The sequence below is a fragment of the Aythya marila genome, assembly GCF_965140915.1.
Source record: "Aythya marila genome assembly, chromosome: 15".
Taxonomy (NCBI): Eukaryota; Metazoa; Chordata; class Aves; order Anseriformes; family Anatidae; genus Aythya; species Aythya marila.
In genome coordinates this window covers 12264935-12292822 of record NC_139056.1, presented here as the reverse complement: position 1 = coordinate 12292822, position 27888 = coordinate 12264935, and the positions used below count along the sequence as shown (strand labels likewise).

General features: G+C 49.4%; 2 protein-coding genes across 5 annotated transcripts; both read left to right on the top strand.

Moving 5' to 3' along the window:
- The first annotated feature begins 12096 nt into the window (after positions 1-12096).
- PSMG3 (proteasome assembly chaperone 3) lies at positions 12097-15200 on the top strand. Of its 2 annotated transcripts, none has more exons than XM_082772007.1 (3): positions 12097-12163; positions 12765-12982; positions 14655-15200. In XM_082772007.1, exons 2-3 carry the CDS (start codon positions 12767-12769, stop codon positions 14805-14807), a joined length of 369 nt encoding a protein of 122 aa, XP_082628133.1. In that variant the 5' UTR covers positions 12097-12163; positions 12765-12766; the 3' UTR covers positions 14808-15200. The 2 variants fall into 2 exon arrangements, with proteins under 2 accessions (XP_082628133.1, XP_082628132.1); XM_082772006.1 differs by lacking the exon at positions 12097-12163 and adding an exon at positions 12434-12678.
- A 1672-nt stretch (positions 15201-16872) lies between these two features.
- On the top strand, positions 16873-26467 carry TMEM184A (transmembrane protein 184A). Of its 3 annotated transcripts, none has more exons than XM_082772326.1 (9): positions 16873-16950; positions 19730-19954; positions 20389-20554; positions 21346-21436; positions 21531-21606; positions 22166-22257; positions 22640-22809; positions 22897-23094; positions 23213-26467. In XM_082772326.1, the coding sequence occupies exons 2-9, from the start codon at positions 19730-19732 to the stop codon at positions 23461-23463; spliced, it is 1269 nt and encodes a 422-aa protein (XP_082628452.1). In that variant the 5' UTR covers positions 16873-16950; the 3' UTR covers positions 23464-26467. The 3 variants fall into 3 exon arrangements, with proteins under 3 accessions (XP_082628452.1, XP_082628451.1, XP_082628453.1); XM_082772325.1 differs by lacking the exon at positions 16873-16950 and adding an exon at positions 16991-17187; XM_082772327.1 differs by lacking the exon at positions 16873-16950 and adding an exon at positions 17232-18382.
- The last annotated feature ends 1421 nt before the right edge of the window (positions 26468-27888 follow it).

The following is a 27888-nucleotide window of genomic DNA, read 5'->3' as shown; positions in this document are numbered from 1 at the left end:
AATTGACAATGTAATGTGGTTTGTATTACCGCGGTCCCTACTGGCCTCTAATGAGTTACTAATTCAGCCATCTGATTTCCTCCTTTTATTTCCTTTGTGCTTGTGGGTTCCACACTCCCTGCAAATGTATTTCTTGCTGATGTTCCAGGCCAAGTCACCTCACAGCAGTAGGCTGCCCTACAGATTTTTCTTGTCTTTGGACTTCACCGTAAAGGTGGCCGTATCTCCTCCTGCAGGACACTTTCCTCATCTCCAGGGCAATTTTTGTGCCCCCGGTGTGAGGTGAGGGCAGGTTCCTGGGAGCCAACCCCTCCCCATGTGCTGGGACAACTGGTTCGGGGAGGACAGCAGAGCCTGGAGCTCCCCACCTCGGTTTACCTACAAAACTCAGGCTGGCCCTACTCAGGGAATGGGTGCTGCACCCTCCAGGACAGCACCTGGACTCCAGCACTTCAGGACAAAGGAAGTGTTAGACCCTCACTGAACGCATCTGCCTACAGAGCTTATTCCTCCAAGAGGGAATTCTTCATCTCTGCCTGGGGAAATAAAGCCATTTGAGTACCTTACTATAAAATTAAGAGCTAACCAGGCTCTCCACCAGCTGAAAACAGAGACCTCGAGGTCCTGTAGCTCAGTCAGAGCAGCCAGGAAGGACCAGCTTTCTGTGCCAGCACTGCCAGTCTCCTCTCCAGGCACTGCAATCCCAAAGCCCTGCAGCTTGTTGCATGGCACAGGCAAAATGCACTGGCTGCATTGAGTAAGGCTGGGGGCTCAGAGGTCTCATGATCTCACCAGAAGATATTAAAATTCTCCATCTTCCTCTTGCTTGATGAAGGAGGGGTGAACTGTGCTTGGGCCAGTTGGAAATTAAACCGTTTCAAGCGTATAACGTCTATTGCTCTCCTTGGGGATGACTCAGGATGTGAGCAACACAGTTCTGGTGGAATGGCACTGGAGAGGACAGCAGGGCCAGCACTTCGGCTCTCTATTTATGGGTATCATCAGAGAAGCTTTATTGGATACATATTTTGCAATCCTCTCCCTGGAGGGTCCAGCTGAATTTCGCAATATCTTTTTCTCTTGCTTTCAGTAGTTGATTTTAGCTCTGTGTTGTATACCTATGTATGACATGGAAGGGACTTGGGGAAGGCTCCCTTCAAGTATGGGGAACTGGCAGGTGATCCCCATTTGGCATAGGAAGGGAAAACAGAGCTCCAACCTTGGGTGCAAGGTCCAGAGCGGGTCTGTCCCTTCTGCCTGTCACCTCACCATGCTTCCCTCCTCCAAAGGAGACCGGCGAATTGCTTGCCTTGCACAAAGGAGGCCTGCCAAGGCTGCTCGCTCTTCTGGTTGCCTGCCAAGATGTGCTGCTTCCCCCATTTTGGCCACCTCTCAAGGGCACCCGATGTCCTCAATGAGAAGTGCCGGGTTCCCTGGAGAGTGGGTCCTCCCCTCTCCAACAGGTGAGAGGCCTGAGGATTTCCTTCCAAACAGGGAAAAGGAAGCAATATTTGGAAAGTTTTCGCAAAGCCAGCACATCCCGCGGGGAGCCTGGGTCAATCAAATGTTTTCTTTCGCTCTCTGTTTTCCCATGTAAGATAAAATGTGGATGAAAAATTGACACGAAGTGAAAATGACTGCAGCTTTGTTTGAAAAATCATCAAAGCAGAGCACTGTAAGCTAGAAGTTACTTTTGAAAAGGCAATGATCAAAACAATATGGCCTGATGTGTCAAAATAGCATTTCCAGCAAAAATTGCTTTGACAACATTTTTTCCGAAAAGCTTTTCATTGCACCTTCCCCAAAAGAACTGCTCCTGGTGACACCACGAGAAGATCATCACAATATCATCCAGGCATTTTTCCCTCTTGTATCTCCCCTTTGGGCAGTGGTGATGTGTATGGCCTCTCCTTCTCCCTTGCTGTGCTATGGGACATTTAGTCTTTAGTACAAAGGTCTTGTGATTATTGTTGGCCATGCAGGGAGCATTTGTGTAAATGGACGACTTCCTAGACCCCTGCAGACTTCACAAGGGTTTCGTGTTCGCCTGCAGGGGCAAGGGATTGGTCTTAGCTGACACAGATGTCCCCAAGACAGTGGTGATTTATGAGAAGCACATGAGGGAGAGTGAGCCTGGCATGAAGGGTGCGTTACACGTTTTGGGCCATTCATATTCATAAGTGCAATGTGCATCTGCTGGCTGAGGCACACGTATAGAGCAGATATTGGGATAGGACGGTGTGTGCTTCTGCAGTTGTCAGCACGGCATTGAGATGGCCGGCACGTAGTAGAAATATATATAGGAAATGATAGTTGGAGCATGATTGTGTGATCTCTGCTCGAGATAGTACATGCTGAACTCCGTCCACACGAGCAGGATGGTACAGACCTGAACAGAGCATAATGAATGCCCTTCTTCATCATGCAGGTGTCACTTCTCCTGACTCAGATTCAATTACACTCGTGGAGCTGATTGCAGATTTCAGACTACTCTCGCATATCAAGAGCATATTCAGTGTTCCGGGGACTCGATGAAACAAAATGTCAGCACGTGGTCTTCTTTACAGCCCCTGGGTCTTGTTCATCCCTGGTGGAGCTACATAAAGAACAAGCTTGGCCTATTTTGTCAGATGCAGGGATATCTGTGGAATAGTATGTTCAATCTCTTATGTCAGGCCATCTATCTCTCCTCAGCAAAATGCATCTGTGATTACTTCTCCGTTTGTTGTTTTGTTTTTTAAATATAGAATTATACAGTAGCCCTCCAACAGAAGGAGGGGGGAATGAAAATGTTTCATTTAAAAGTTTATCTACTCAAAGTAAAGTTAGGAAGAGCACTGAGCATCTCAGGTGCTGGTTACCCTATAAATGAAAAATAATGAAGACAGGGAAGAGGAATATTAAATGAAGTGGATTCCTCAGGGATTCATATCTTGGCTCATATACAAGTCTGAGCTGCTGCAGGAGAGGAATGGGAAGGCTGGGCTGGCGGATAGGAGATAGAAGAAGAGAGAAAACTTCAGTGGAGCCTGGGTAAGGTGAAAAATAGCTCCACCAGCAAACCAGGCCAGGCTGGATTCACCCCACATAACAGCAGCGATGGAGTTTGCCCTCAGAACCAAATGGCAAAGCAAGTTCTGTGGTAGAGCTTCACCACCCATGCAGCCGAGATGTCAGGGTGGTTCACTTTGCACAGAGCTTGCTTTAAGGAAGATGGCATTCACACCGCTCCCCCTCCTCCAGCCAGGGACCCTGTCTCTGGGGACTACACACTGCCTTTTGGCAGACACAGCCCTCTTCATAATTCACGGCAGGCTCCCATGACACTGTCCCCGTCTGCTTTCTCTTGCCCGTGCAGGAGTGTGAGACCAGGATCAGTGCAAGAAACACCAAAACCCCCCAGCAGGTTGTTCATCTGGTGGCTAAGATGGGTCCTGGCACATTTTTCTCTTAGCCCTGCTCTCTTCAGCTTCTTGGTGGGAGCTGACGCTGTGGGAGCCGTGTTGCATTGCTGTGTGGATAAGTAGAAATCTCCACTCAAAAGCTCTGCCTTGGCTTCCAAGTCAACAATGAATAAACTTCAGCGAAGAACACCGTGTTGTAATGCAGGTCCCAGCTGGCTCCAGGAACGTTGTTCTGTTGGAGACTATATTTCACGGTGTGTAACTGTGACAGGGTTTCCTGTAGCAGGCCAAACGCGGGAACATTTCTCACTCCTTGAAAGTTGCTGTTTGTTCCTCGGCACAGATTTACAATTTAATTAAAAAAAAAAAAAAAAAGGCAAGAGAAGAAATGTTGATTAATGCTGCTCTTAATCATCAAGGCTTCCACCGGGGACCACCTGGTTCTGCCCGCCCAAGCCATAACATGCATTACAGGACTGACAGTAGAAATATTCAGAGAGGAGAATATCATAAGAATGAGGCAAATTTGGGTCTCACTTCCTTGGGAGAAACTCTATGACTTAAGTAGCCTTTCCATCTTTCTGTGACCGCAGAAGCTCGGCTTGGCCCAGCGCCTTCTTGGTATTGAACATTTTCCTGGCTTCTAATCTGTAGGACCTTTCCCCAGCAAGCGTCCCTTCAGGCTCCCATTTGTAATGTTTGCATGATATATCAGGAAACATCTAATCACAGTCTGTCTAAAATGAGACATCAGTCCGCGGCATGGAGTCCTCTCTGGGAAATTATCTGCTGCGCTGCAGGCTGTGAAGGGGAGATCTGTTACCACTCAAGAGCTGCCCCATTCAAAAACTGCTGAAGCAAATAGCAAAAATTCTCTGAGTCAAGCCTGAACCAAAGCCCCAGCCAATATCAGGGAGCCCTATTCTGTCAGAAGAGCCTCTTTTCAGATAAGACTTTCATCCAAGGTTATCCGAACACTTGCAATCAAGTGGCATTTTGTGCTAACATTAATCCCGGTGTCCTGGCCATGATCCAGTTTGAGTAACAACACTCTGCCAACCTAGATTCCTCCAGAGGTTTCAGCAGGATGCAATTTTCATCTTCTTTGCTGTCTTCCATTTTGGGGCAGTTAATTCTGGATGGTGTAGAAGACTGACCATGTTCCACCCCGCAGCTGGCAGGGGTACACCGATGGAGAAAGAGGATATTGAAGTGAGTAGGAATTCTCTAGGAGCAAAACACTGCATGAAGCAGTTTATTAGTAACAAATGCCTTTTAAAACACACTTGTACTTTTCTTTTATACTCTGGTATCAATTTAAAATATAGAGCTGGAATACCGCTGAGATCCCTGAGAAAGGTTATTGGCAATCCCAGCAATCAGCAAAGAGAAGTGTATTTTAAGTTGTAATCAATAGGCTTACGACACAAATGAAAGGCAGGTGTTACATAAGGATTTTTTTTCCACCGTAGAAAGCCCTGACAGCCAGTGATTGCAGTGAGGAAGAGAAGTCATCCAGATGGACTCTCTGTCACACTAATGAAGCCGTCTCATAACTGTAACAGAGCCCTCATGTATCTGCTGTGACACTTAGCAAATCCGGGCATGAATAAATAACCAAAGTCCAATTGAATTAACCTCCAACTGATCAGCACTACTAAACAAATTATCCTAAACTCCGAACGAGATGAGAAGGACTGGCATGGGCCAGAATCATGTGGTAGGAGTGTTAATTCAGTTTAACAGGTTTAAACCTAATCTCTCAACATTCTCTGATCCCAGGGTTTCAGGGCAAACGGGTTCCAAAATGCTCTTGGAAGCGACAGGAAAGGAAACTCACATGAAGTTGCGAGCAACAACACGAGCAACAGGCTAGAGTCCCCTGGAGAAACAGAATTAAGTGAGGAGCAGAGAAAGACTGAAGCAGAGCATTTCTTGCAGACACAGAAGAGAAAGTAGGAAATGACACTGATTTCCTTTTGGAGTAGTCAGACCTCATTTCCAGGATGAAATTTTAAAAGTTCACGGCATATCTCCTTTTCTTGATGAGTATGCTTCTTGCACAGAAATAGAAAAGCATTTGTGAAATAAGGGACAATATTTTAATGCCATTTTCTTCAGTGTATAATTGTATTTTTACTCCTCAGAGTATGTGTATACTGTATATCAAAGGCACAATTCCATTATTACAAACTTCAGTTTATTACTTAGGATAGTAATAACAAACAATTTCAATACTATTTTCTTTCTAATGTTGGTTCACTTAATTTTAATGTTGATTCTTTATGTGGTCAGTGAAAATTAACTATTTAAACTTCAGCTTTAACAGACTTAACATTTTCCAGGTTTCTGAAATGTCAAATCTGCTTACAAGAGAAAACATTTATCCTGTCACTCTCTAGGGACAGGAATGGATGCAGAAAATTCTACAAGTGTTATGAAATGGAGATAAGGATCTGAAGCACTTCTAAATACAAATTTGTGCAGCGTATGCACATGCCTCACAAAATCTTTCCAATCACAATATTCTTAGCTAGACCAATTTTTTTGTCATAGCTATGTCCTTCAGTATGGCTTCCAGTTTCTTAAAATCTCACATTTTTTTCAGAGACTGAATCAGGTCACTGTCAGTAGATGGAGACTGGGATCGGAGAGCTCATACATCCCACCGAAGGGTGCCTGCCTCCATTCTTTTGCCTTGTCATGGTATGTCTTTATGCAGGTCTGACATTTATGACCAAAAAATGTGTTATTCATTCTTTATAGTGATCTACAGCATTTTTTTTTTTTTGTGCTAAGTATTTTAATTTTGACTTAATTTTGATGACCAAAAAAAAAATGTAATGAACTACAAAAAAGTTCATTCAGACACCAGGCATTTCCACCATCCCTGTTTTCAAAATCTGTAGAGAACTTCAAAATTAGATGGTGCCATTTTCATCTAATATCCAAGAGTGTTTCTTAACACCCAGAATAATTTTGATTTTTTTGCATTACCAAGGCACAAAGCTACTCACTTCACTGGGAGAAGCCTCAATATTTCCACATATTTAAGTTCTGCAAAATGAATACTTTCTGTAATTCTGAAATTTTTGTTACATGACCCTCAAAATCCAATCACGACTACTGCATACTTTGCTGTTATTTATGCAGTATATGCACTAAAAGTAAATATTTATTCTAATTTTCCACTGCGTGCACTGACTGATATCTCCCAAAGTTAACAGTAGCATTATGAGCTGCAAATGATGATGCACTGTCAAAGTTGAAAACATTTGGTTATATGCCTCTTATATTTTCAAATATTCCCAATGCAATTTCATAACTGTCTTGAACATAATGAGACAATGGATTTTTTCTCTTTCAACTGTGTAATAATGAACAACTATTAGAAACAATTTATTATTTCCAGAGTTTAAGGGATCAGTGGCCACAGAGAAAATATGCCCTTTTCAACCAAGTTTTTAATTGTTTTCTCACTTGAAAGAGGAGCTAATATATTACTGGCAGTGCACAAAGCATTTGTCTCATCAAGACACATCATTTTAACTATGGTTGAATTCTAGACAACGGCACTATTTAATTTGCTGTCACAATTAAGTGATTTATACAACCGACCATGCTGTTAGTATTATACCCATAGTCTGATATTCTCCTGTTGCTTCTGCAAGAGTCAAGTTGTTATTTTGTCTCCACACTTCTTAGCAACAAAGAGCGGTACGAATTTTGTTCTTAGAAGCTACGCTATTATTATTTTTATGATCCACTCCATTTGCATGCTGCCTTTCATTTGACAGACCACCGTGAGCAACTGAAAAACTCCTGCACAAACTAGAGTGAGCTTTATGACAATTACTGCTGTCTTTACTGATCCATGGAAATAATTTCTTCAGCCGTTCCAGCAATTCAAAGTTTCTGCTGCTCACAGAGTGGATCTGTTGATGGATGATACCATCCACAGGCACTGTCATGGTCATGATCAATGTAGGGCTGTTATTTGACAAATGAAAATTATGTAAACAGTACTCAAACTCAATCTTGCAGCATGATGACTCTATCTGCTCTGTACCCCCTGGGTGCAGTGCCCAGTACAGGCAGCTGTTATCTTATGATAAATATTGTAGATAAAATTATTGTTAGCACCACCGAGACTGCATGATGTAATCCCGAGCCTTTTAGGTAGCCGGAGTTCTTTAGGTAGACTGGGGCTGCTCTGGATGCATTTCACACATTTCAAGAATGTCGTTTTCATTTCAGCAGCTGCTGAAGTTATTTCTGGATAATTTTTGCAAATAAACGTAGGATCCACTGATTTTCAAGGTACTGGCTATAAGAAAACTACTGCTGCTCAAGATCAAGCACCCAGGAAACCGTTTTCAGCAAAGTCCTTCTGTAGGTGTGACTTGCCTCACTTGTGCCAGGTTCTACAATCTCGGGAGCAGCCCCTTTCTTAAATTCTCCCAAGCATCAAAGAAGCCCATTTCTCATCCCAGTCTCATTGATCTCAAGTCCTCCTACCCCACTCTGCACAGCAGCCCAGAAAACACAAATGACGCAGCATAACAAAGTCCTATAAGGCCTGGAGTACTTCTTTTTATAGCTTGCTAAATCGGGGGGAAAAAAAAAATGTAAAGAGCTCTAGTCAAATTGCTACCTAGATGTTTCCAGGCCCAGCCAGAGCGTGTTGGCTTATTGCCATGTTTTTAAATCCTACCCTACACACTGAGCTTTTGCAGGAGAATACGCTAGTGTTCATATGTGGGAAGTTGCTATTTACACAGACATCAACGAACATTCCCATATTGTTTTCTTACTACGTTGAAAATGATGGGAAAAAAAAAAAAAAAAAAAAGACAATAGGATGACCTGAGAGTCTCAGGCATGCAACTACATACAGCAATTCAGATGTGCAGCTGACTGCAGTCTAAGGACTATACAGAAAGGAAATAATTAGTTGTTGAGCTTTTGTTTTGTTGTTGTTTTGTTAGAAGGTTGTGGTGGTGTGGTTGGTTCTTTTTTTTTCTTTTTTTTTTTTCTTTTTCAGGCTGAATTCATCACTAAGAAAAAAAAAAAAAAAAGCTTAATCAATGAACAGGTAAATAGCTTAGAGGGCTTCTGCAATGCCTGATTGATTGGCTTAGCCTTCCTCTTAGTTATGCAACAAATGAATGAAATAGGAGATGTCGCACACAATGAGAGCTGTGTAGAAAACTTAAGGACAAAGCACATCTCCTCGACTGGTCTCTTAGAACAGGAAATGATACTGAAACTCTGAAAGTTCTGTTAAGCTGTCACCTAAACCTGGACATGTCCGAACTCAGATTTTAACCTCAGGTTTCCCTGCAAACTTGATGTCCTGTTTCAGTCCACGTGCAGAAGCTGTTCTCTTTGGGTCATGTTTAGCAGGCACATACCTATGTCAGGTGTCAGCCTGACTGGGGTTTAGAAACCAGGAGATACAACAGCCAGCTTCAGCCCCGGCAGGCTTGACTCCTAGCTGTAGGTAGCCAGGTTCTAAGGTGTGCTTCTGCTTCATATCTAGGCGTGACATAGCCTCTCCCAACTGGCTGCAGAGATAGCCAGCTGAGATAAAAAGGCTTCTGGTACCAAAGCTGATCTTCAAGAACAGCACCAAATGTGCTCCTCCACTTTCCCTAGGCTCTCATTTCAGTGCTATTTTCTGGACATGGACACAGCCTCTGTCAGACTCCATTTAAATGCAGTGGGAACTGCTTGAAAAAATCAGGAGGTGGATTTCTGTCATCCCTCTTACCCCTTTGACACAACCGCCCCAAAGAGGGAGCAGTGACAAGCAGGCACATAACCCTGCACCACCCACACCCTCCCGACCTTGCTGTGATGCTGATATGGTGAAGAGGAGCACTCTGATATTGCCTGGCCAGACAAGAGCCCTTAACAGCAGCTCTGCTTCACGCACCTGATTGATAACAAGGGTCAGAATAATTCCCAAGCAGCTCCTCCATCAGGGAGCAAACTAATTCCTTTCCTCTCTCCTTGGATGCGCAGACCAGAGCCCAGCTGCACCTGAGGTTCCAGCTCACAGTCTATATTCTGCATCATAAAAGATACAAGAGAGAAATCTAAACTAGAGAAGTAATAACCTGTAAACTAATAAACCAACCCAGCGCTTTGATAGCTAGGCACTCCCAAGAGCAGGGATTATTAATGGATGTCCTGAAACACTATGTGTCTAGTTTTCAAGAGAAGTGGGAAACATTTCTAATGCTCTGTGGATCCTACGCATTTGCTCTATAAAATCACTTCAGATAAATGCAAAGATTATTATAAAAAGCAGACTGCTTCCAGTCTACACATAGGCACTTAAGCATTTTAAAAGGAAGAGTAGTAAGAAGCTGCTCAAATAAATAATAATAAAGGTATAAAACTGCAGTATTATGAGTAGTTTTTCTTGTCAAAGTATTGGGCTGCACAGTCATTGAGTTTCACTGGTAATTGAGATAGTGACATGCATGACTTATGTTTCTTCAGCACTCAGTGCCTGGGAATGGAAGAGATCCTGGAATCCTGCACAATCTCTGGCCAAGGACGTGATGGCTTCTCAGCTGCTGTCTCCCTCAATTCTTTATTTCCCTTGGACCGTAAAATGGGGTATATTAATAACCTCGTATGTCAAAAGAGAGTTCATGAAGCTAAATGTAATAATGTTTGCAATGTGATTAGGGATCTTTGGATGAAAAGTGCTATAGATAACCAGACTGTAAGCACAGATACGTATCTTTCTCAGCCAGAACATGATGGGAAGCAGGTGGTGGTCAGGCGGGCAGACCCCATGGGAAGGGTCCCATTATCTACCAAGGTGTGCATTCTCAAATCCCCATGCCCTGCCTGCATCAGACAAAAAACAGTCAGACAAATACAATCTCCTTAAAAGTAATCCATATATTTTTAAAATGTATTTATTTTTTGTGATGAAAATTCAGGGCTCAGTTACCTCTTGCTGTCTGCTTCATGCATTTGCTACATCCTACCTCAGATCCATGCCAAAATGTGACTTCCAATTAAATGAAACTGTTAAAAATAACTCTTTGCTCCAAACCTAATGAAAAACAGTGAAGTATGAGGGACAGAGCTGTTTCCATCTAAGTTTGAACTACAGTGGACTGTCTTTGTCCTCCTGTCATGTAAAAAATAAAACAGAGTCTGGCAAGGATGGCAGGAAGAATCTGGTCCTTTGTGTTTCCTGAAGTAAAATTATTCTCCAGAGAAGGTAGAGCAGGAATAAACTTCTTCATGAGTCAGGAGGCTTTACTGACAAGAGCTGCTATTATCTCTGTCAAACAGGCAAAGCCTCAAGTGATTGTGGTAGGCAAGAAATAGGAATGCTGGTTTTTCGCAGTGCTGGAAAACAGACTATTTGCCAGACTGTGCAGAGTGCCAAAAAGGTATCAAGCCTCTCCTTTTGCGTTAACCACAATAACCTGCTGTAGCAGAAGTTTTTTTCCGTGGACCTCTACTGCTCTCTAATGGTGCCTTAAAGCATTCTCAGCACGAAGTTTATGCACTCTTCCTAGAATTTAGTTAAAAGTTTTGCTGAAACTTTTAATACAAAACAAAAATATCATGAGCTCTTAAGAGTGATCTTCTGAAGAGGTAACCCAGCATTCAGGATGTTTTTCCTGCAACCATAGCTGGGATATTTTGTGTCTGGTATGAAGAATGGTAAAGAACAGCTAACAAGTAGAAATGAAGGCTTAGATTGAATTTTAGATGCACTGAGCGCAGCAAATGCAAAGGTCCAGAAAGTTGTGAATCTCAGAAAAAAACAGTTTCCAGAGCTTTGTATAAATTGGCCAAAATTGTTACTCATAAGCACTAGCAATTCAAAGGAGGAAAGGAGAAAAATCCTAATTAGCACTAAAATAACTGTATGAACGTAACAGAAATTAAATGTTTGTATGAATGGCTCATGGTGTATAAATATCTTTTTGCACGCTTCACATACATGCCGTTATCTCCCATTATAGCACAGGTGGGCAGCAGCTACTTGCTCGAGCCATATGCATACTGCTCAGGAACCAAGACCAAAGGGGGCAAGGCTTGAAGGGTATTTTATTGGTAAAAACAACCCCGTTTCTCCCATCAGCATTGAACCCAGGTGTCCCACCAGTGCCAGGGGAGGACGGGACCCAAGTGAAGGCATCCTTGAGCTCATGGATGGCCCAAAACCAAAGGTGTCGTGACAGAATGTGTCCCCTTTGCTGACCCGCCCTGCAGTCCTCAGCCACTCAGCACCACACCACAACCCCCAGCTGCTGGGCACAGTCACATCCTGCGTGAAAACTTGAGAAAAACAAACAAATAAATAAATAAATATTAAAGGTTAAATTTAGCAGCCTCCATCCTGCCACCAGGTCAACCCCGTCCCGCCACACACCCAGGGCAGTCACGGACGGGCACATCCCACTCCCTCCTATATTTTCAGCCGCGATTTTCAGCGAAAAATGGGCAGAAAACACCCAAAAAGGGGCTTGGGGGGGGGGGCGGGGGCTGCCCGTGAGGGGAGCAGAGTTGGGGGGGGAGCTGCAGATGGCGCCTCCCTGGGCGGGCGGCCCGCTAATGGCGGCCCCGCGCTGAGGGGACGGCGGCGGCGGCGATGGCGGCGGCCCTGCGCCATCTCCCCGCGCCGCGGGCGGCTGGAGGGAGGGGAAAGGCGCCGCTTCTGTCGTGGCTGGGCGGGCCCGGGCGGAGAACGGCGGCGGCGGCGAGGCCTGAGGAGGGTACGGGCGGGCGAGCGGGGCCTGTGATCAGCCTGAGCCCGGGGCAGGTTGAGGGGATGGCGGGCACGTCCCGCAGCGAGGGTGCTGTGGGGGCGCAGCGCTGCTCCCCTCATCTCTGAGGGATGCGATGTTGGGGGGGGGGGGCATCCTAAAAAAAATACATAGTTTGGGGTTGTTATTGTTGGTGTTTTTGTTTCCTGCTTGCCTGCCCGCCCAGTGCTGAAGTCTGGGAGGTGCGGGGGGTTTGGGGGGCTCCCCTTGATGGCAGTAAGGGTGAGGAACTGCCATGAGGTTTTGCATCATGCTGCACTTGGTGGGAACAGGTCCACTCATTGTTAAACTGCGAGCAGTGTGAAAACCTATAAACAGCAACTTTTCCATGTAGGGGCATTTGTATTTCACCTTCCTGTGAGGTGCGTGTGTGGACACTGGGTGTTGACAACTGTTCCTGTCCTGGCTCACCGCTTCGCCTACACCTCTGGGTGCTGTTACTCCCTGAAATCAACTTAACCTTGGTACACCAAGTGAATGAAAGGATTCGGGCTTTTTATAGCCTGTGATCTGTGTTTTTAATCTAATGTCGTGTTATTGTTTTCTGCAGCAATGGCAGCAAATCCCATCGTGACGTCAAAGCAGCGAGAGGAAGTGGTACACGGGGTCCCCACGGAGGTGGTGTGCACGGCCTTCTCCAACTCCATTCTTGTGGTGGTAACGCAGTACGGCAAGCTGGGGACGCTCGTCTACGTGGACCCCAACACAATAGGCGACAACATTGGCAGGCCTTCGCTCACCACAAAAGTGCTACTGGGCAAGGATGAGGTAAGAACAGATGTACAGCACGCTGGCACCAAGGCAGAGGGGGAAATGTGGTAGGTGGGGCTGCACCAGTTGCCAGGGAGTTGATGAATCACGGTAGTTAAGCAGTGTTTGCATAGTGGTAAAATTAATGTAAAAATCTGTTCCGAAGGAAGAGGGGTTCATCAGAAAAATATGCGCATTTATCTGTTCTTCAGCGTAAGTTTAACTAACTGAGTGGTTTGGGGGCCTGGTATTTTGTATCTTACAGGATATGGGTTGCTTTGCAGTGTTTATGGCAGGTTTGATACAGCTGGTGTTGATTTAAAGGTTGCAAGATCAAACATTTGGCCTTCGATAACCTTTTCTGGGTTTCAGTTCCAATAAATTTAACTTTTCAAGTCTCGTCTCCTCCCCCCAGCCCCCACCCATGCCAGCCCCATAATGGACTTTAGTTGCCCTCTCCCAAGTGTGCTTGCCAGCACCTGCCCTTGATAAAGTTTAATTTGTTTTGCTTCAACAAAATGAGTTTTTATCGACTATTTCACAAAGCTGGAGAGAAAGCAGAAGGAAACGCATTTTGCAAAGCGTCAACTAGTCAAGCATTAAAACAAAAAGTTACAGAGCTACAAGATTATGAGGCTTTCCATCAGGGCTGGAGCTGTCAAATATTACTTACTAGCCTAAAGTAGAAAAAACTAGCAGCACAGGTTCCCAATTCTGTCTGCAGCTTCTCATTATGGAGTTCTCATTCTTCAGTAATAGCTGCCTTTCCTAGATGGGAGAACCTTTGCTTTGGTAGGTGTGACATCTGCTAATTCTGAATGGCACCACCTTCAATCTGTTTTTATGTTTTATTTTGGAGATGGAAAGTGCCTTTTTATACTTGGTTACATAGTATTTTTAAATAATTTTACCAACTTAATCAATCTAAACTTTAAGGAAAGGCTTTTTAGTTTGCTGGTTTCCTGCTTGTTGCCATTAACATCCCTGTTTGGGATAGGACACGCTTCCAACACACAATGTTTGCTAAAATCAAACAAGCTCAGCCTTTTAATAAATACATAGCTATGGTGCCAATAAATCCTAGACAAGCTTGACATTCTTGTTAAAGAAACATCACTAAGAAAATTCTATCCCTTTTCTTCTCTGCTTTGGCCTCACCATTTATTTCTGTTTTTCATTATTCTATTAAAATCAGAAACACGTCTTTTACACATGGCATGTAAAGAGCATGTATATAACACCACTTTGAGATCTCTAAGAATTGCAAAAAACAAGACAGCTTTCTTCGCTGTCTTTCTACAACGGTGGAAGGAAAGATTCCCCACACCAGCTTTCCAAATTTTCCAAATGAGTGCAAAACTTAATTCAAGTGCAGCTCCCGTTAAGTTGTTTCAGGGTGGGTTGAACAGCTGTTGCTCTCAGGTCCAAACTCTTCCATTTTAAGATAGTTGAGAAAGTGCTTTCTAAAATGTCCTGTACCATGGCTTGGCTTTGCTGACCAGCCAAGCTGCGTGTCTGTTTCTAATCATGCTGGAACTGTTCAGCAAACTCATGTTCAATCTGAGTCCAGTATAGGCAGGTTCTCTGTGTGCTCCACGAACGAGTCATTGCAAGACTCTTCCTCTCCTAACGCACGTAGGAGGGCTCTCCCAGCTGTAAGAGTACACATCTGTATACCTTTGCTTTTCAGCCCCTCGTCCATGTTTGTGCCAAAAACCTGGTGGCGTTCGTGTCTCAGGAAGCTGGGAACAAACCTGTTCTTCTCGCCATGGCTTTAAAAGACAAGACCATGGAAGGAATACAAGCTCTACGGGAAGTGATCCGAAGTTGCCAAGTGTGGTGAAGTTGTACCATCTGGATTCAAGGAAATGATCTTGAGTCCATGACTCATCACCACTTTTTTAAAAGGACAAAAAATGAAAATGATGGAATGTCTTTGTGCTGGTTTTGGACATACTGAGGAATTTGATGAATTTTTCTCTACTGTGTAGAATGTTTGTGGGTTTTATTACTGTGACAGGTTTGCAGTCCATATAGTCAGTGATGAGACAAGCACAACTGTCTCGACATACAAGAGAAATTTTATTTTTATCACTTTGGGTGGGTTGTATATTTGAGAAACATGGCTCTGCATTTGTGTCCTGAGGAGTAATAGATGCCAAGCTCTGTAGCTACAGTGTACCGCAAAGGGGAACACCCAGTGCAGAGTGAATAAAAGAAACATTGATGAATCTAATTTTATGTGTTTTCTTTCTTACTCTGTGAAAATCACTTCAATTGAAATACAAGCCTCGGTAACAAATCAGCAGCAGTTGCATAATAGGAAAGACTTTCTTGACTGTTTTTTTTAAGGAAATGAGTCCTATATGAGTGCTTTTGTCCGTATGTCAGTCCCTTCCTGATGTATTCTGAACCCATTCTTTACTTTCAGTCAAATTTTAAAGAGAGGTAGATAATTAAACTGCTCAAAGTTTTTGAAAGCTGACGTCAGGATGGCAGAAAGGAACCCAAATTAGTAGTGGAAAAAAGACAAAATATTGGCTGTTTACTTGTTATATGTCACCAGCATTTTAGAGAGGCAGCATGTGCGTAGCTCTGGACCACCCGCAGCAAGCTGCCCCTGTTCTAAACCATCTGTCAGAGGAGATGTGAGGTCAGAAGGACTCGTGGGGGTTACACAGCGGTGTGTCTGCCAAGTCCATTGAAAAGAAGTGGTGTTACTTGAAGTCATGTGAGTAAACGCAACACTTAATAGCCCAGCTCTTGCTATTTGCCTGGAAAGCAGGTTTGTTTTTACCTTTTCTTTGAACAATTAACACCAAGTAGTAAATTTGTAAGTAAGCCATTACACACTTTTGTCACTTATGAACTTGACTGAGTAGACAGAGGACAGGTCTTGTGTTTAAATTCTGGGCAGGAAAGACCTGTGTTGTGTTAGGAACCATTGATACTAGCAGAATCAGCACAGCCATTCCCCTTGTAGATCCAGTTGCAGGATCATTTCTGTTGCTAAAAGATCCCCTAAAGGTAGAAAAGCAGAAAATGAACTTCAAAAGGACTCCCTCTGAAGGAAGGGTTATTTACAATATTTAAAGGATAATGAGAAATGAAAGGTTTTTTTAAAGTACATTCAAAAGCTGCAGGCTCGCAGCTGCCCTTGACAAGAAATTTCATCTAAAAATAGTTTTCCAAACTGTGCTTCCAAGAATCAAAGATTTGCATCTGTCAGAACTCCACATTTTCTCTCTTTTACACTTTTTTATGTTGTTGCTCTAGGAGGGCTGAGAGAGGCATGTGGAATTTGTTAATGCTGATCCTGGTTTGCTGGTAGAGATCCTTTTCCGTTACAAAATTCAGTGAATTTCCTGGTTCGTGGTACTCCCACGGTGTCTGTGGGTCCAGCAACTTGTGGAAAGTGTATGTTAATCAGCAAATTGAATGTAAATCATCACATCTCCCACTGTGGTGGTAACGTCAGCACACCGCTGCTGTGCCCTGAAGACCTTGAGTGTTGCTACCTGAACGCCAACCACAGATTAACCACCAGAATTTCCTGGTTCTCTTTGCCACCAGGTCTGCACACAGTGGCAGGCAAAGAAAGGACGTGGCAATCTCTGCCATTTGATGCTCGGAGCCGCAACAGACTTATCTGGCTGCCTTCCTGCGGGTGATAAATCTGACCGTGAGCACTTGGTCCTTCGACTTTGCTCTCTGCTCTGCAGTAAAGCTGGGGGAAGGCCTGCCCCAAAAAACAGCCACGCGAGCCTGGCTGCTTGTACAACCAGATGTCTGCCTTTTAGTCATCGTTATCCTCCGGGAAAGATTTAACTCCCAACTGCAAGGAGAACCGTCTTCGCTGCCCGTGCAGGTGGCACGGCGCTCACCCACAGCCACGGGGTGCTCACGGGGCGCTCACGGGGCAGCAGCGCCGGAGCCTTCCGTGTTTGCTTTCCGGGCGTGGGTGCCAAGTGGGGCGGACTGGAAAGGTACGTTTGGCAGCTTTTCCTCAGGAGGCAAAGCTCTACCTGCTGCTCCAGCCACCCTGGGGCCCAGGGAAGGGGCAGAGGGGCTGGGACTGAGCCCCCCGGGGCTGGCGAGGTGAGGGTGCCCGGCTGGGAAGGTGCCCGGAGGAGGAGTCTGGTGGTGGAGGAGGGCGCAGGGGATGCGGAGGCAGGTGCACGGCAGGAGGCAGCCGAGGCCGGCTCCCGGAGGAGCCCCGCAGGGTGAGTGGGGCCCTGGGATGGGGAAGGGGATCCCGGTGGGCTGCTGGGGGGTCCCGGTGCTCCTCAAACAGAGCAGAGGCTGCCCCAGCCATCGGCTCCCAGCACCTGTGGGTGCAGGTGGCAGGGCAGAGCCTGCAGCAGGAGCCCTGTGCGTGCATCACGCACTGCTCCGCCTTATTTTGGGTGCTGCTCTGCCTTATTTTGGGCACATGCTGGAGGTATTCCTCCTGGCGGGGGGTTGTGGGGGCTTCTGCTCCCTTCCTGGCTGTCCCTGCCCCACGGGGCAGCCGCCAGGGTGGGGTTTGTGCTCCGCAAGGCGTCCTGGCAGCAGGCAGCTGGGGAGGGATCCAGCAGCCTGTCATGCAAGGAAAATCCCAGACAACACAATCCTACAGGTGGTCTGCCCCAAGAAAGGTGCCAGTGCCTGTTTTTTTTTTTGGCTCAGCGCTCCCTTAACATCCCCAAGTCGCAGAGGGGAACAGGGCAGGTGTCTGAGCACAGCCCGGCTGGATGTGGCACTAGCACCATCCCGTTGAGCTGAGTTTTGGAGCTAGAATTACCCTCGCACCTCCTGGCTGCCTTTGTTTTGGAAGCAAACGGGCCCTTGGCTGCATTGAATTGCCCGGCTACCTTGCACGGCCGGGATCTGATTACCTCTGGAGCTGGGAGCCCTGGCTCCGAGTGGCACGGAGGCTGTTGTCTTTAATGACTTGCTGCGACGTGTTAAGAGTTTTACAATGCGGGAGAGCCTGCCAGGGCCGGCTGCTGGTGCCGTGGTGCTCGCTGCGCAGCCGGGCTGTGAAAGCTAATAGGAGGCAGCACGGCTTGGGCCGAGCATCCGCGGCACGGCGCCGGGCTGAGAACAGAATAAATGGGTCTAGCGATTAGGAATTGAGCCGGATCGTGCCCTCCCCCAACACAAAGCTTGGGCAGAGGGACAGCACCTGACACAGGGCATCCCCAAAAAGCACGGGGGGCTGCGGGGAAGGGGGCCCAGCTCGTCTCTCTCCCTCCTCCCCATGCCTCCAGCTCTCCCTGGCCTCCAGTTAATGTTTACAAGGCAGGTCCGCTCTGTCCAAAGAACAGATCCCTCCCCGGGATCCTGCTTCCTGCTGGCCGGGGCAGGGTCACGACGGCTGCACGGGGCAAAAAAACCCAGCTCCTGCCACCTCCGTGAGCCCTCGGCCAGCCGCAGGTACGCCGGGACGAGCCCTTGGGACCTCGCCAGCCCGCGGCCACCCAGCCCGCCCCGGGCATCTCCTCTTACAGGCGGTGGGAGGTATTTTTAGGGCCGTTGATCTGACACCAGCTGGGTTTCCTCTCCTACCAGCTTGGGGTTCGGAGAGAGGGCGAGCCAGGCGAGCTCCAGCTTTGGGTTGGTTCCTGTGTTTTAAGTGGATCGAGGTCGTTCCCTAGCAGGCTTATCGCCGGCAGATATTTTCCTGCCGCTCGCCAGTCCGTGCTTACAGGTTTTCCTCCGGGTGATAGTTACCGAGCAGCTGAAATCTTTGTTTATGACCAGCGTGCCGAGGAGCGTCTGCATTGGTAGAGCTCCTCTCGCTGCTGGTTTTCAAACCACTATTGTTGTACTTGGGGAAAAAGCAGCTTTCCATAGATTAGCACAAAGAGAGGCCAAACACGGCAGTTTGTGCATCTGTTGGCCTTGAGATATGAAGCTGCCCTATAAATAAAAGTGTATTATTAGGCTGGTCCTTGCTGTTTGGAGCTGCAGGGTGCACAGTGCCCTGTGTGTCCCAGCCACTCTCTGTGCTGGGAGTGCTTGGGGTGAGCGGCTTTGGGGAGGGCAGAGCTGCCCATGAGGACGCTGTGGAGGTGCAGGAGTGCTCCAGCATCCCCAAATCCCAGCAGGACCCCCTAAATCCCGAAAGGGCTGAGGCTTGCTCCCTGGCTGAACTTCAAGTGATGGCGATGCCAAATGCCCAGCTCCTTGGTAAACCCCAGGGTTTGCCCCTAGCGTGTTACCCATGGGGAAAGGAGCCACATTTTTTTGGGGGGGGGGAGATGACACTGCAAGGGTCTTGGTGTTCTCTGGAGTCCCAAGGAGATGAAGATGTGCACGCACTGTCTGAAGGGATGTCAGGGGCCTGATGGTTTGTTGGTAAGGGGCTGGATGGGGGTGATTTTAGGCCTTAAGTCTCTGGTGCCTGGTGAAAAAGGGTCCTGAGCCACAAGTGTCCTCCAAGGAGCACAAACATGGGCAGGTCTTTCCCTGAGAAAACCAGAAGGAGCAAGGCAGGCGGGGAAAAGCAGGCATTTCATGGGACACAGGGAGCACAGACACCCCCTTGGAGACACGAGGGTCTGCTCTTGGAGGACATTTGCATTGTCCTGTGGGAAGCAGCAGCCCTGGCCACAGTGAATCGGCTGGCTTGGGTGAGGGACCTGCTGGAAAAGGCCTGGGGAGGAGAAAAACTCACAGGTGGTTTGTCCACGTTGCGTGGGCCGGGAAACCTGCAGGGACCTTCCCCCTCCCCAGCTTACCTCCATCCTGCGCCACTCCCCGTGCCTCTCCCTCCTGCAGATGAGTAATGCCACCCGGGCCATGCCCTCTCCCACGCCACCCGGCTCCCCGGGGCCCAGCACGGTGACCAGGCTGCCCTCGGCCACCCCTTCCCCAGCCTTTGCCATGCCGATGACCGCCCACAACGACTCCCAGGACGGCCAGCAGCTCTTCCTCACCACCACGGCGGCACAGGCCATCTCCGGCATCTTCGTCTGGTCGGCGCTCATCATCACCTTCCACCAGGTACAGGCAGGATGGAGCTGCAGCTCTGGGGTAGCTCTGGGGCAAAGCTATCGATCGGCACCAAGCTCGCTGCAAACCATCGCCCCGGGTGGGTATTTCCTCCTGGGGCTGCAGGGGATATCTCTGCCTCGCGAGCGTGGACTTTGCCCGCATGCTGCCAGAGCTGGGAGAGGTGCAGGGCATCAGCAGCGCCTGCAGGCAGCTCCCAGCCAGGAGCTCCAGCACGTGTCTCCTCCAGCACCCCAGAACTGTGCCTTTGGGGCACGCGGCCTTGCAGCACCCTGCCAGCAGGCACGTTTTGTGATGCTGCTGGTGATTTTAGATCCGTGCTGCTGGGGCTGCCCTGGGGTGAGCCACTGCCTCCAGGAGCCAGCCCCAGCTCAGTCATCAGTCCTAGCCGGAGCTGTGTGCAACGGGCACGCTCTCCTCTGCAGATCTACACGCACCTGAGGAACTACACCATCCCCAAGGAGCAGCGCTACATCATCCGCATCCTCTTCATCGTGCCCATCTACGCCTTCGACTCCTGGCTCAGCCTCCTCCTCCTCGGCAGCCACCAGTACTACGTCTACTTCGACTCGGTGCGCGACTGCTACGAAGGTGAGCACGGGGTGCTGAAAGCAAAGCAGGACTCTCCTCCCACTGACATGTCTCTGGAGCAGCCTGGGTTGCACACGGTGCCAGATCTCCACCATTTTCACTTCCAACTCTCCCTTCCTCCACGTGGAGGTTTCCCCTTCCTTCCCCAGCAGCAGCAGGGAGAGAGGTGGCCCATGGGCAGATGCCTGCTGGCTCAGAGGGAGCCCAGCGTCTGGTCATGTTCCCAGGAAGGGTTTTCTGGCTACCATTGAGGTAGCAATGCAGTTTTTCTAAAGCAGGTACACTTACCTAAGAAACTGGGGAGTTGGGATGTTTGTGGTACAGGGGGGAACTGTTGAGAGCTGAGGTTGCTCTTGCACCAGGTTGCTTCCCCCGGGGCATTTGTAATACTTCAGGTCTGGACCAAGAGAGCACGAAACAAAAATTGGTGGGGCTGGCCAAGAAAACTGCAAGGCTGCTGGGCTTGTCTGGGTGTGCACGAGGGCTGGCTCCTTGGGCACTGCTGGGACACACAAGTGCCACCACGTGCCCTGAGTGCAGGGGCTGTGTGTACACAGTGGAGCTGCTGTGTCTGCAGCAGAACACACTTGCCTTGTACACGTGGCACGGCGCGTCTGGCTCAGCTGGATCTGACCTGCTGGTGGCCTCCCACCCACCTGGACCCGAGTCCCAAACCCTGGTGCTGTGCCAGGGCGGGTGAGAAGACATCTGAGCAGGAAGGGATGGGAAATGTAAGAACCCCCCCACACCTCCACCAGCCCTGCTGATTGTGCCTGCCCTTGCCTTGCCAGCTTTCGTGATTTACAGCTTCCTAAGCCTGTGCTTTGAGTACCTCGGTGGGGAGAGCACCATCATGACGGAGATCCGAGGGAAGCCCATTGCGTAAGTGGTGGCACGCCACTAGCTCCTCAGCTTTTCCTCACCCACCTTCCCCATCCGGCTGCCCCAATGGCATCTGCTTGGCTTCTACTTCCAGGTCCAGCTGCTTGTACGGGACCTGCTGCCTTCAGGGCATGTCCTACTCCATCGGGTTCCTGCGCTTCTGCAAGCAGGTGGGTACCTGCCAGGGAGCATCGCCTCCGCTCCCCTCTGCACTGAGGGATGAGGGCTCTCCAGGCTGTCTCTCAGTGGGTTCCTTACCCAAGGAGAAATCTTACCCGAGATGCTCTTTTTTTTTTTTCCTCTGAGGGAGCAGCTCTGCCGGCACCTGGCCAGCAGCAGAGCGCAGCGCTCGCTGTCCTTGCCTCTGACTCACTGCTGAGTCAGGGTCTCCTCCCACTGCAGAGCTGAGATTTTTATCTCTGTCCAGTCCCAGGTTAGCTGGACGGCTCCCTCACCGCCCAGGGCTGCGCTGCAGGGACAAATCCTGGCACTGGTCTGTCTGTGAGCCAGCCAGTCCTCTGCCTCAGCGTGGCTCTGCTGCTTTTTGTGAGCACTCGGGGGCACAGCCCTGCTCCCTCCTGTCTGCTGGTCCAGATCTCAGCCCGCAGTGCTGGTCACTCCAGAGATGGAGAATCGCTCACCCCTGTGTTCCGGGAGCAGGGAGCTTGGCTGTGGTGGGGCTGGGGGGACAGGATGGCCCTGAGTGCACGGTGTCTCTCCCCTGTGTAGGCCACGCTGCAGTTCTGCATCGTGAAACCCCTCATGGCCATCGTCACCATCATCCTGCAGGCGTTCGGGAAGTACCACGACGGGGACTTCAAGTGAGGATGCTGTGTGGGGCTGGGGAGGAGGCACCGGCCTCCTGGGGGGAAGGGGACAGGTTGGGTCCCTGCTCCATCGCAGGGGACAGGGTGACCTGCCAGGCCTCCCCAGGCAGCAAGGCCATGAGGAGCCCAAAGCACCCAGGAATGGAGACTCACTGTCCCCCGATGAGATGGGGATGAAACGCTCAGGGGCCATCACACAAACGGTCACACAAGAGAGGAAAAGTGACAGCAGCCCCTGCTCCCCCACTTCCCATTCTCCTTCCCCAGCTGGGCTGCCCCCCAAGACAAAGCCACGCACGCCTCCCACCCCCTGCTCCCCTTCTTCCCTCTTTGCCTCTGGTTGTGCTCGCTCCAGCAGCCTGCTCTCTCCCCGCAGTGTCCGAAGCGGCTACCTCTACATCACCATCATCTACAACTTCTCCGTCAGCCTGGCGCTTTACGCCCTCTTCCTCTTCTACTTCGCCACCATGGACCTGCTGCGCCCGTTTGAGCCGGTCCTCAAGTTCATCACCATCAAGGCCGTCATCTTCCTCTCCTTCTGGCAAGGTGGGTCCCCCGTCCTCCTCCTCTCGCAGCACCACGCAGCCCAGGGATGCGGGACCAGAGCTGACCCCTCTCCCTTCCCCTGCACAGGGACGCTGCTGGCAATCCTGGAGAAGTGCGGGGTGATCCCTGAAGTTCAGATCATAGACGGGAAGGAGGTGGGAGCTGGGACAGTGGCTGCTGGCTACCAGAACTTCATCATCTGCATCGAGATGCTCTTTGCTTCCATTGCCCTGCGCTACGCGTTTACCTGCCAGGTGTACAGGGAGAAGAAAGAAAACACAACAGGTAGCTCTTCCTCTCCTCTTCCTCCTTTCTTCTAAGGAAAAGTGTCACTGCAACCTCGGAGCACTCGGGCTGTTGCTCATCTGATGTCCCATCACCCTCCTGCTCTCCTTTTTTTCAGCAAACCTCGCCCCGATGCAGAGCATCTCGAGCGGGCTGAAGGAGACCATGAGCCCCCAGGACATCGTGCAGGACGCCATCCACAACTTCTCGCCCACGTACCAGCAGTACACCCAGCAGTCCATGCAGGAGGCAGAGCACAAAGCGCCGGGCGAGAACGGGCACGTGGCCTCCAAGGCAGAGGGAGTGAGCGGCAGAAAGAGCAAAAACATCGAGAAGAGAGTGCTGATCCTGTCGGACGAGGAGCTGTAGGAGAAGTCAGAGGGGACAGTGACACTGGAGAGGCTTAAACCCATGGAAGGGGGGACTGTCTGGAGGCTGAGACAACCTGGTCTAATCAGAGTGCTGAGAGGAGGAGAGGGAAGCCGAGAACTCTACTCAAAGGGCAGTCCCTTGAAGGGAAGATGCAATAACCCAGGGAAAGGTTAAATCAAACAGTGCCAGCTCCTGCTGTCCTGTCTCTGCTGGTGTTAGGGACCGGGCTCTTTGCTCTGTGGCCAAGCAGTCACGTGCTGAGCTCAGCTCTTTGCTGCCAGGGTTTGGGTGCCAGCCCCGTGCCTGTACCCTGGCTGGGGTCCCCAGCGAGCCGGGCCACCCACCCGTGCCATCGGATGGACTGGCTGCCCTCACCCTCCTCCTGCCTGCAAGCAGCGCCCAGGCCTGAGAGAAATGCTTTTCTCAGCACGGTTCTGCTCTAGTTTTGCCTGATTTGGGTAAAAAATGATCTCAAGGGCCCTGTGGAGAAAAGCAGAGCAGGAAGGTGACTTCACTTCACCTCAAAACCCGGTAATGTTTGAAAGACATCATGCCTTATTTTTACACATTTTCCTTTCTTCCCCCCAAAAAGCCTATGGAGTCATGCAGGAGACCTTTACAGAGGAGGAAAAGTAACTCATCCTCCTCTCCCTCCAGATGGGGATGCAGCTGCCTGAGCAAGTCCCCCGGGAGCAGCAGCGGGACCTCACTCGGACTTCACCACGAGGTCTCACAGCTGCATTTCTGAGAGCTGCTGGTGACAGAGGCACTTGTTTATGTCTAAACCGACTTATCTCTGAGCGGATCAGAAGTTAAAAGGGATTCCAGCTTCCTTATCAGAGGCATTATTAGGGAACCAGACTGTGACTGGTGGTGGTAGGAATGCACTGACCGGGAACTGTCTGTTCCTCCTAACCCCTCTATTCCACATCCCTACCCCTGCTTGCAGGAAACAAGTGCTGCGGCCAGGCTGGGCCAGATATGGGATGCTGGGGGACCCGGGGAGCTCAGCGGTGCAAGGGCTGCGTGAGCCATTTCCCAGATCTGACAAACTCATTTCACCCCTGCCAAGCTGCAGAAAGGCATGTGGGGCTGAGCCCAGCCAGGGTGGTATTGGCAGAGATGCACTCAGGGCAGGAGTGCTCCCAGGGAGGATTTTCTCTGTATCCATGATGGAGAGCGTGCCTCCTTCTGTTAAACTTCCTCTCTGATTTTATTTTTTCCAATTTCTATTCCCTTGCTGTTCATCAGATGGTCCCTGGGAACTTATTTGGGCTGTTGGTTGGGGTGGGAGCTGGGTAGTGGAAGGACAGGGGCAAGTCCGGAGCCTTCGATTTGCATGGCAAACCAACCTCTGGGTAAGGCTTATAGCCATTTTAGAGCTCCTAGTGTTTTGTTGTGTTTTTGTGTTTGTTTGTTTTTTTTTTTGTTTTTTTTTCCACCTGCTCCTGAGCTGCAAAATGTAAATTGCAAGATGAAATTATTTTATTTATGATTTTTTTTCTAATAAACAGCAATTTCTACCATGGATTGAACAAGTGTTTTTCACTTAGGTCAGCGAGCAGAGCCCACACTCTGCCCGTTCCTGCTCTAATGCTGATGCTCTCCAGCTCCGCGTCCTCCCTGCCCCTCAGTGCTGGCCCAGCAGAAATACCTGCACACGCAGCATCCTCCACACTCTGGCATTCCCGCAGGGTTTGTGCTCATCTTTTTCACTCCACAAGCGGTGCGTGCCCCCCTGCTTGCGCTGCACCTCTTCCAAGCCTCTCCTAAGCTGCAGATGCAGCAGTTCAGAGCCGCCGGGTCCTCATCCGCTGAGCCAAGCCCAGACTTCGGCAGCAACAGCACAAAATCTATTTCTTATTATCAGAGAATATCTTATCGTGCTGGAAGCCTGGAGTCAACACGAGCAGGCTATGGCTGAGCCAGTCTGGCAAGTCCTCTGCTCCAGAGCTCCGCTGCTTGTACCTGCCCAGCCGGTGAGACCGCTGCCACGTTTGGTGTCACCCGGTCTGCAAACAAGGGCCATGTGCTTGGCACATCCAGGCACAGGGGCAGGACCCCGCTGCCCACAAAGAGCAGCATTGACAAGGCTGCCTGGCTTTGTCGCGTAGCCGTCAGCGAAGCAGGACCGTCTCTCAGCGAGCATCTTGGTCCACGCTGCCCCTCTGGGATGGAGCCTGCCGCAGCTGCAGGAACAGAGGCTGCTTTGCCTCCCGGGGCGAGGACAGACTGCAGAGGTGACGATGGGGCATCTGCCAGCGGGCTCACAGCCGCTGAGATACAGACTCGCACAAGAACACAGCGAGGAGCGTAGTTGTACTTCATTGCACAAATGATCGACTCCAGCGCATAATGGGCTGCATTCATTGCTTTTGCCAGCAGGTGCAATTCCCACTGCAGACGGTAACAATCGCCTATTTATGTCAAGCCCTGATTACTGTATTATATGTAAAACAGGTCTTTCTTGCAAGCAAAACACGGAGAGAGAGAAAAAAAAAATAATAAAAAACCAGCTGTGACTCATCCGAGTCAGCAGCGCGATGCCAGCCCGAAGGAGCCGTGCTGGGCTGGACCCCAGCTGGCGGCCGCGCTGTGCAGCAGCAGGCAACACGGCCTCCTCCAGCAGGCTCAGCCTCCTGCTCCTCCTGAGCCTCTGAGAGGAGAGAGAGGCTCACGGCTCCTCCTGGGCTCTGCCCCTGCCCTCAAACCCCTGCAACGTCAGAACACATCCACGGAGAGCTGATATACTCGAGGTGCCTTAGGTGGCATGAGTCGTCTAGCAGCTGTGGTGCTGTGTTCCTAAGGCAGGATTCCTCCTCGTCTCCTCTTCCTCTACAACAGGAGCACCCACAAGAGCAGGGGCTGACCGTGCTGGCCTCAGAACATACACTGCAAGGCAGAAGCATTTCTTTTTTGGGGTGGTGGCACCCACCTGTGAGGCCCCAGCCCTCCACAGGCAGCAGGTTGCCAGAACTGCCAGCGGGACTCGTGTGGTGCCAGCCCCGCATACTGAGACTTCCCCCAGCTCTAGGCCTTCCTTCCCCCTACCCTAAGCACGGTGAGGGCCGAGTCTCCTTTCACCCCAAACTTCCACCTGGCTGAGTCCCAACACTCTTTTCCACCTCAGCTCCTGCTCCTCCATCCCTGGCAGACACAACGTCCCACCTCCCTCGCTGCCATCCCTGCCAACAGGAGCTGAAGCAGACGATGGAGGCCTACTCCAACCCCTCACCAGTGACCGCGACCACCAAAGCTAACGCGGCTCCCAGGAGCTCTCTGTCAGAGGCACCACTGCTTTAAATCCCAGAGGAACAAACAGGGAAAAACAAAGTATTGATTTAAGGGGTTAAAGCTGTTTCTCCACAAGCAGTTGCATAGGAAGCACCGCAGGGCTCTTTCACAACCCTGAAGGGAGGGGAGCAGCTCAGGACCTGTCTCACCTCCTGAGCTCCCCACGCCAAGCCCTGCAGGGTGCCCCCAGCACCATGACCAGGCCGCCAGTCCCCATATGCTCTGCAAGCCACCACCACAAAATATCCCCTGATGCTCAAGGAACAGGAACGTCTCACACGTCACGGCTGGGACCTGGGCGAGCTGGTGGCTCTGCAAGCACCCAGCTGGCTCAGACACTCACAAAAAGGCTTCCTCCCAAAAATACAGCGCTCACCCGCAGCACTGCATCCAGCTGCACGCCGCTCGGGTGACAGGCGAGGGAAACATGCCCCTGAAAAAAAATCAATGCAAGCTCCAAAACGCTGACCATACACCAGGGCAAGTCTGAAACCAGAAAATGCTTTATTGGAAAGGTACAAAAAAACCAGTCACTGCAGCTAAATTTACAGCAATAAATTACGTTGTGGCTGTCAAGAGAAAGTAATGGACACATACACAGGGCTACTCGCCTTACAAACAGGAATCCACATTGCTTGGTATATCAATAATTTATTTTATAATAAAAAAGCAGCACAAAAATAAATATTGAAATGAAATTACTGAGTAACCACAGAGGATAGAATGAGCTGGTGATAAAAAACAACTTAAAACAGAAGACTTCTATCATTAAAAAAATGAAAGCAAGTATCCACCATCTACGGAAACACCCCAGCAGACTGAAATACAGACGAAGGAAAACAAATCCACGTTACAAAAGTTTTTCTTTTTCGTTTTGTTTTTCATTTTCTTTTTTTCTTTTTTTTTCTTTTTTAAATAAAAACAATCATGACAATGAAGTTTAAATGATTAGAGAGAGAAAAAAAAAAAAAAAAAAAAGAAAAACCAAAATGCCACCTTCTCCTCCTCCCCGGGGTCTGAGCCATGCAGAAGCCCGACCGCGCCACGTGCCCATGGCATCATGCCCTCGCCCACCAGCACCCATCCCTCCCCACAGCTGTGGTGGCACCCAGGGCTCCAGCAGGTGGT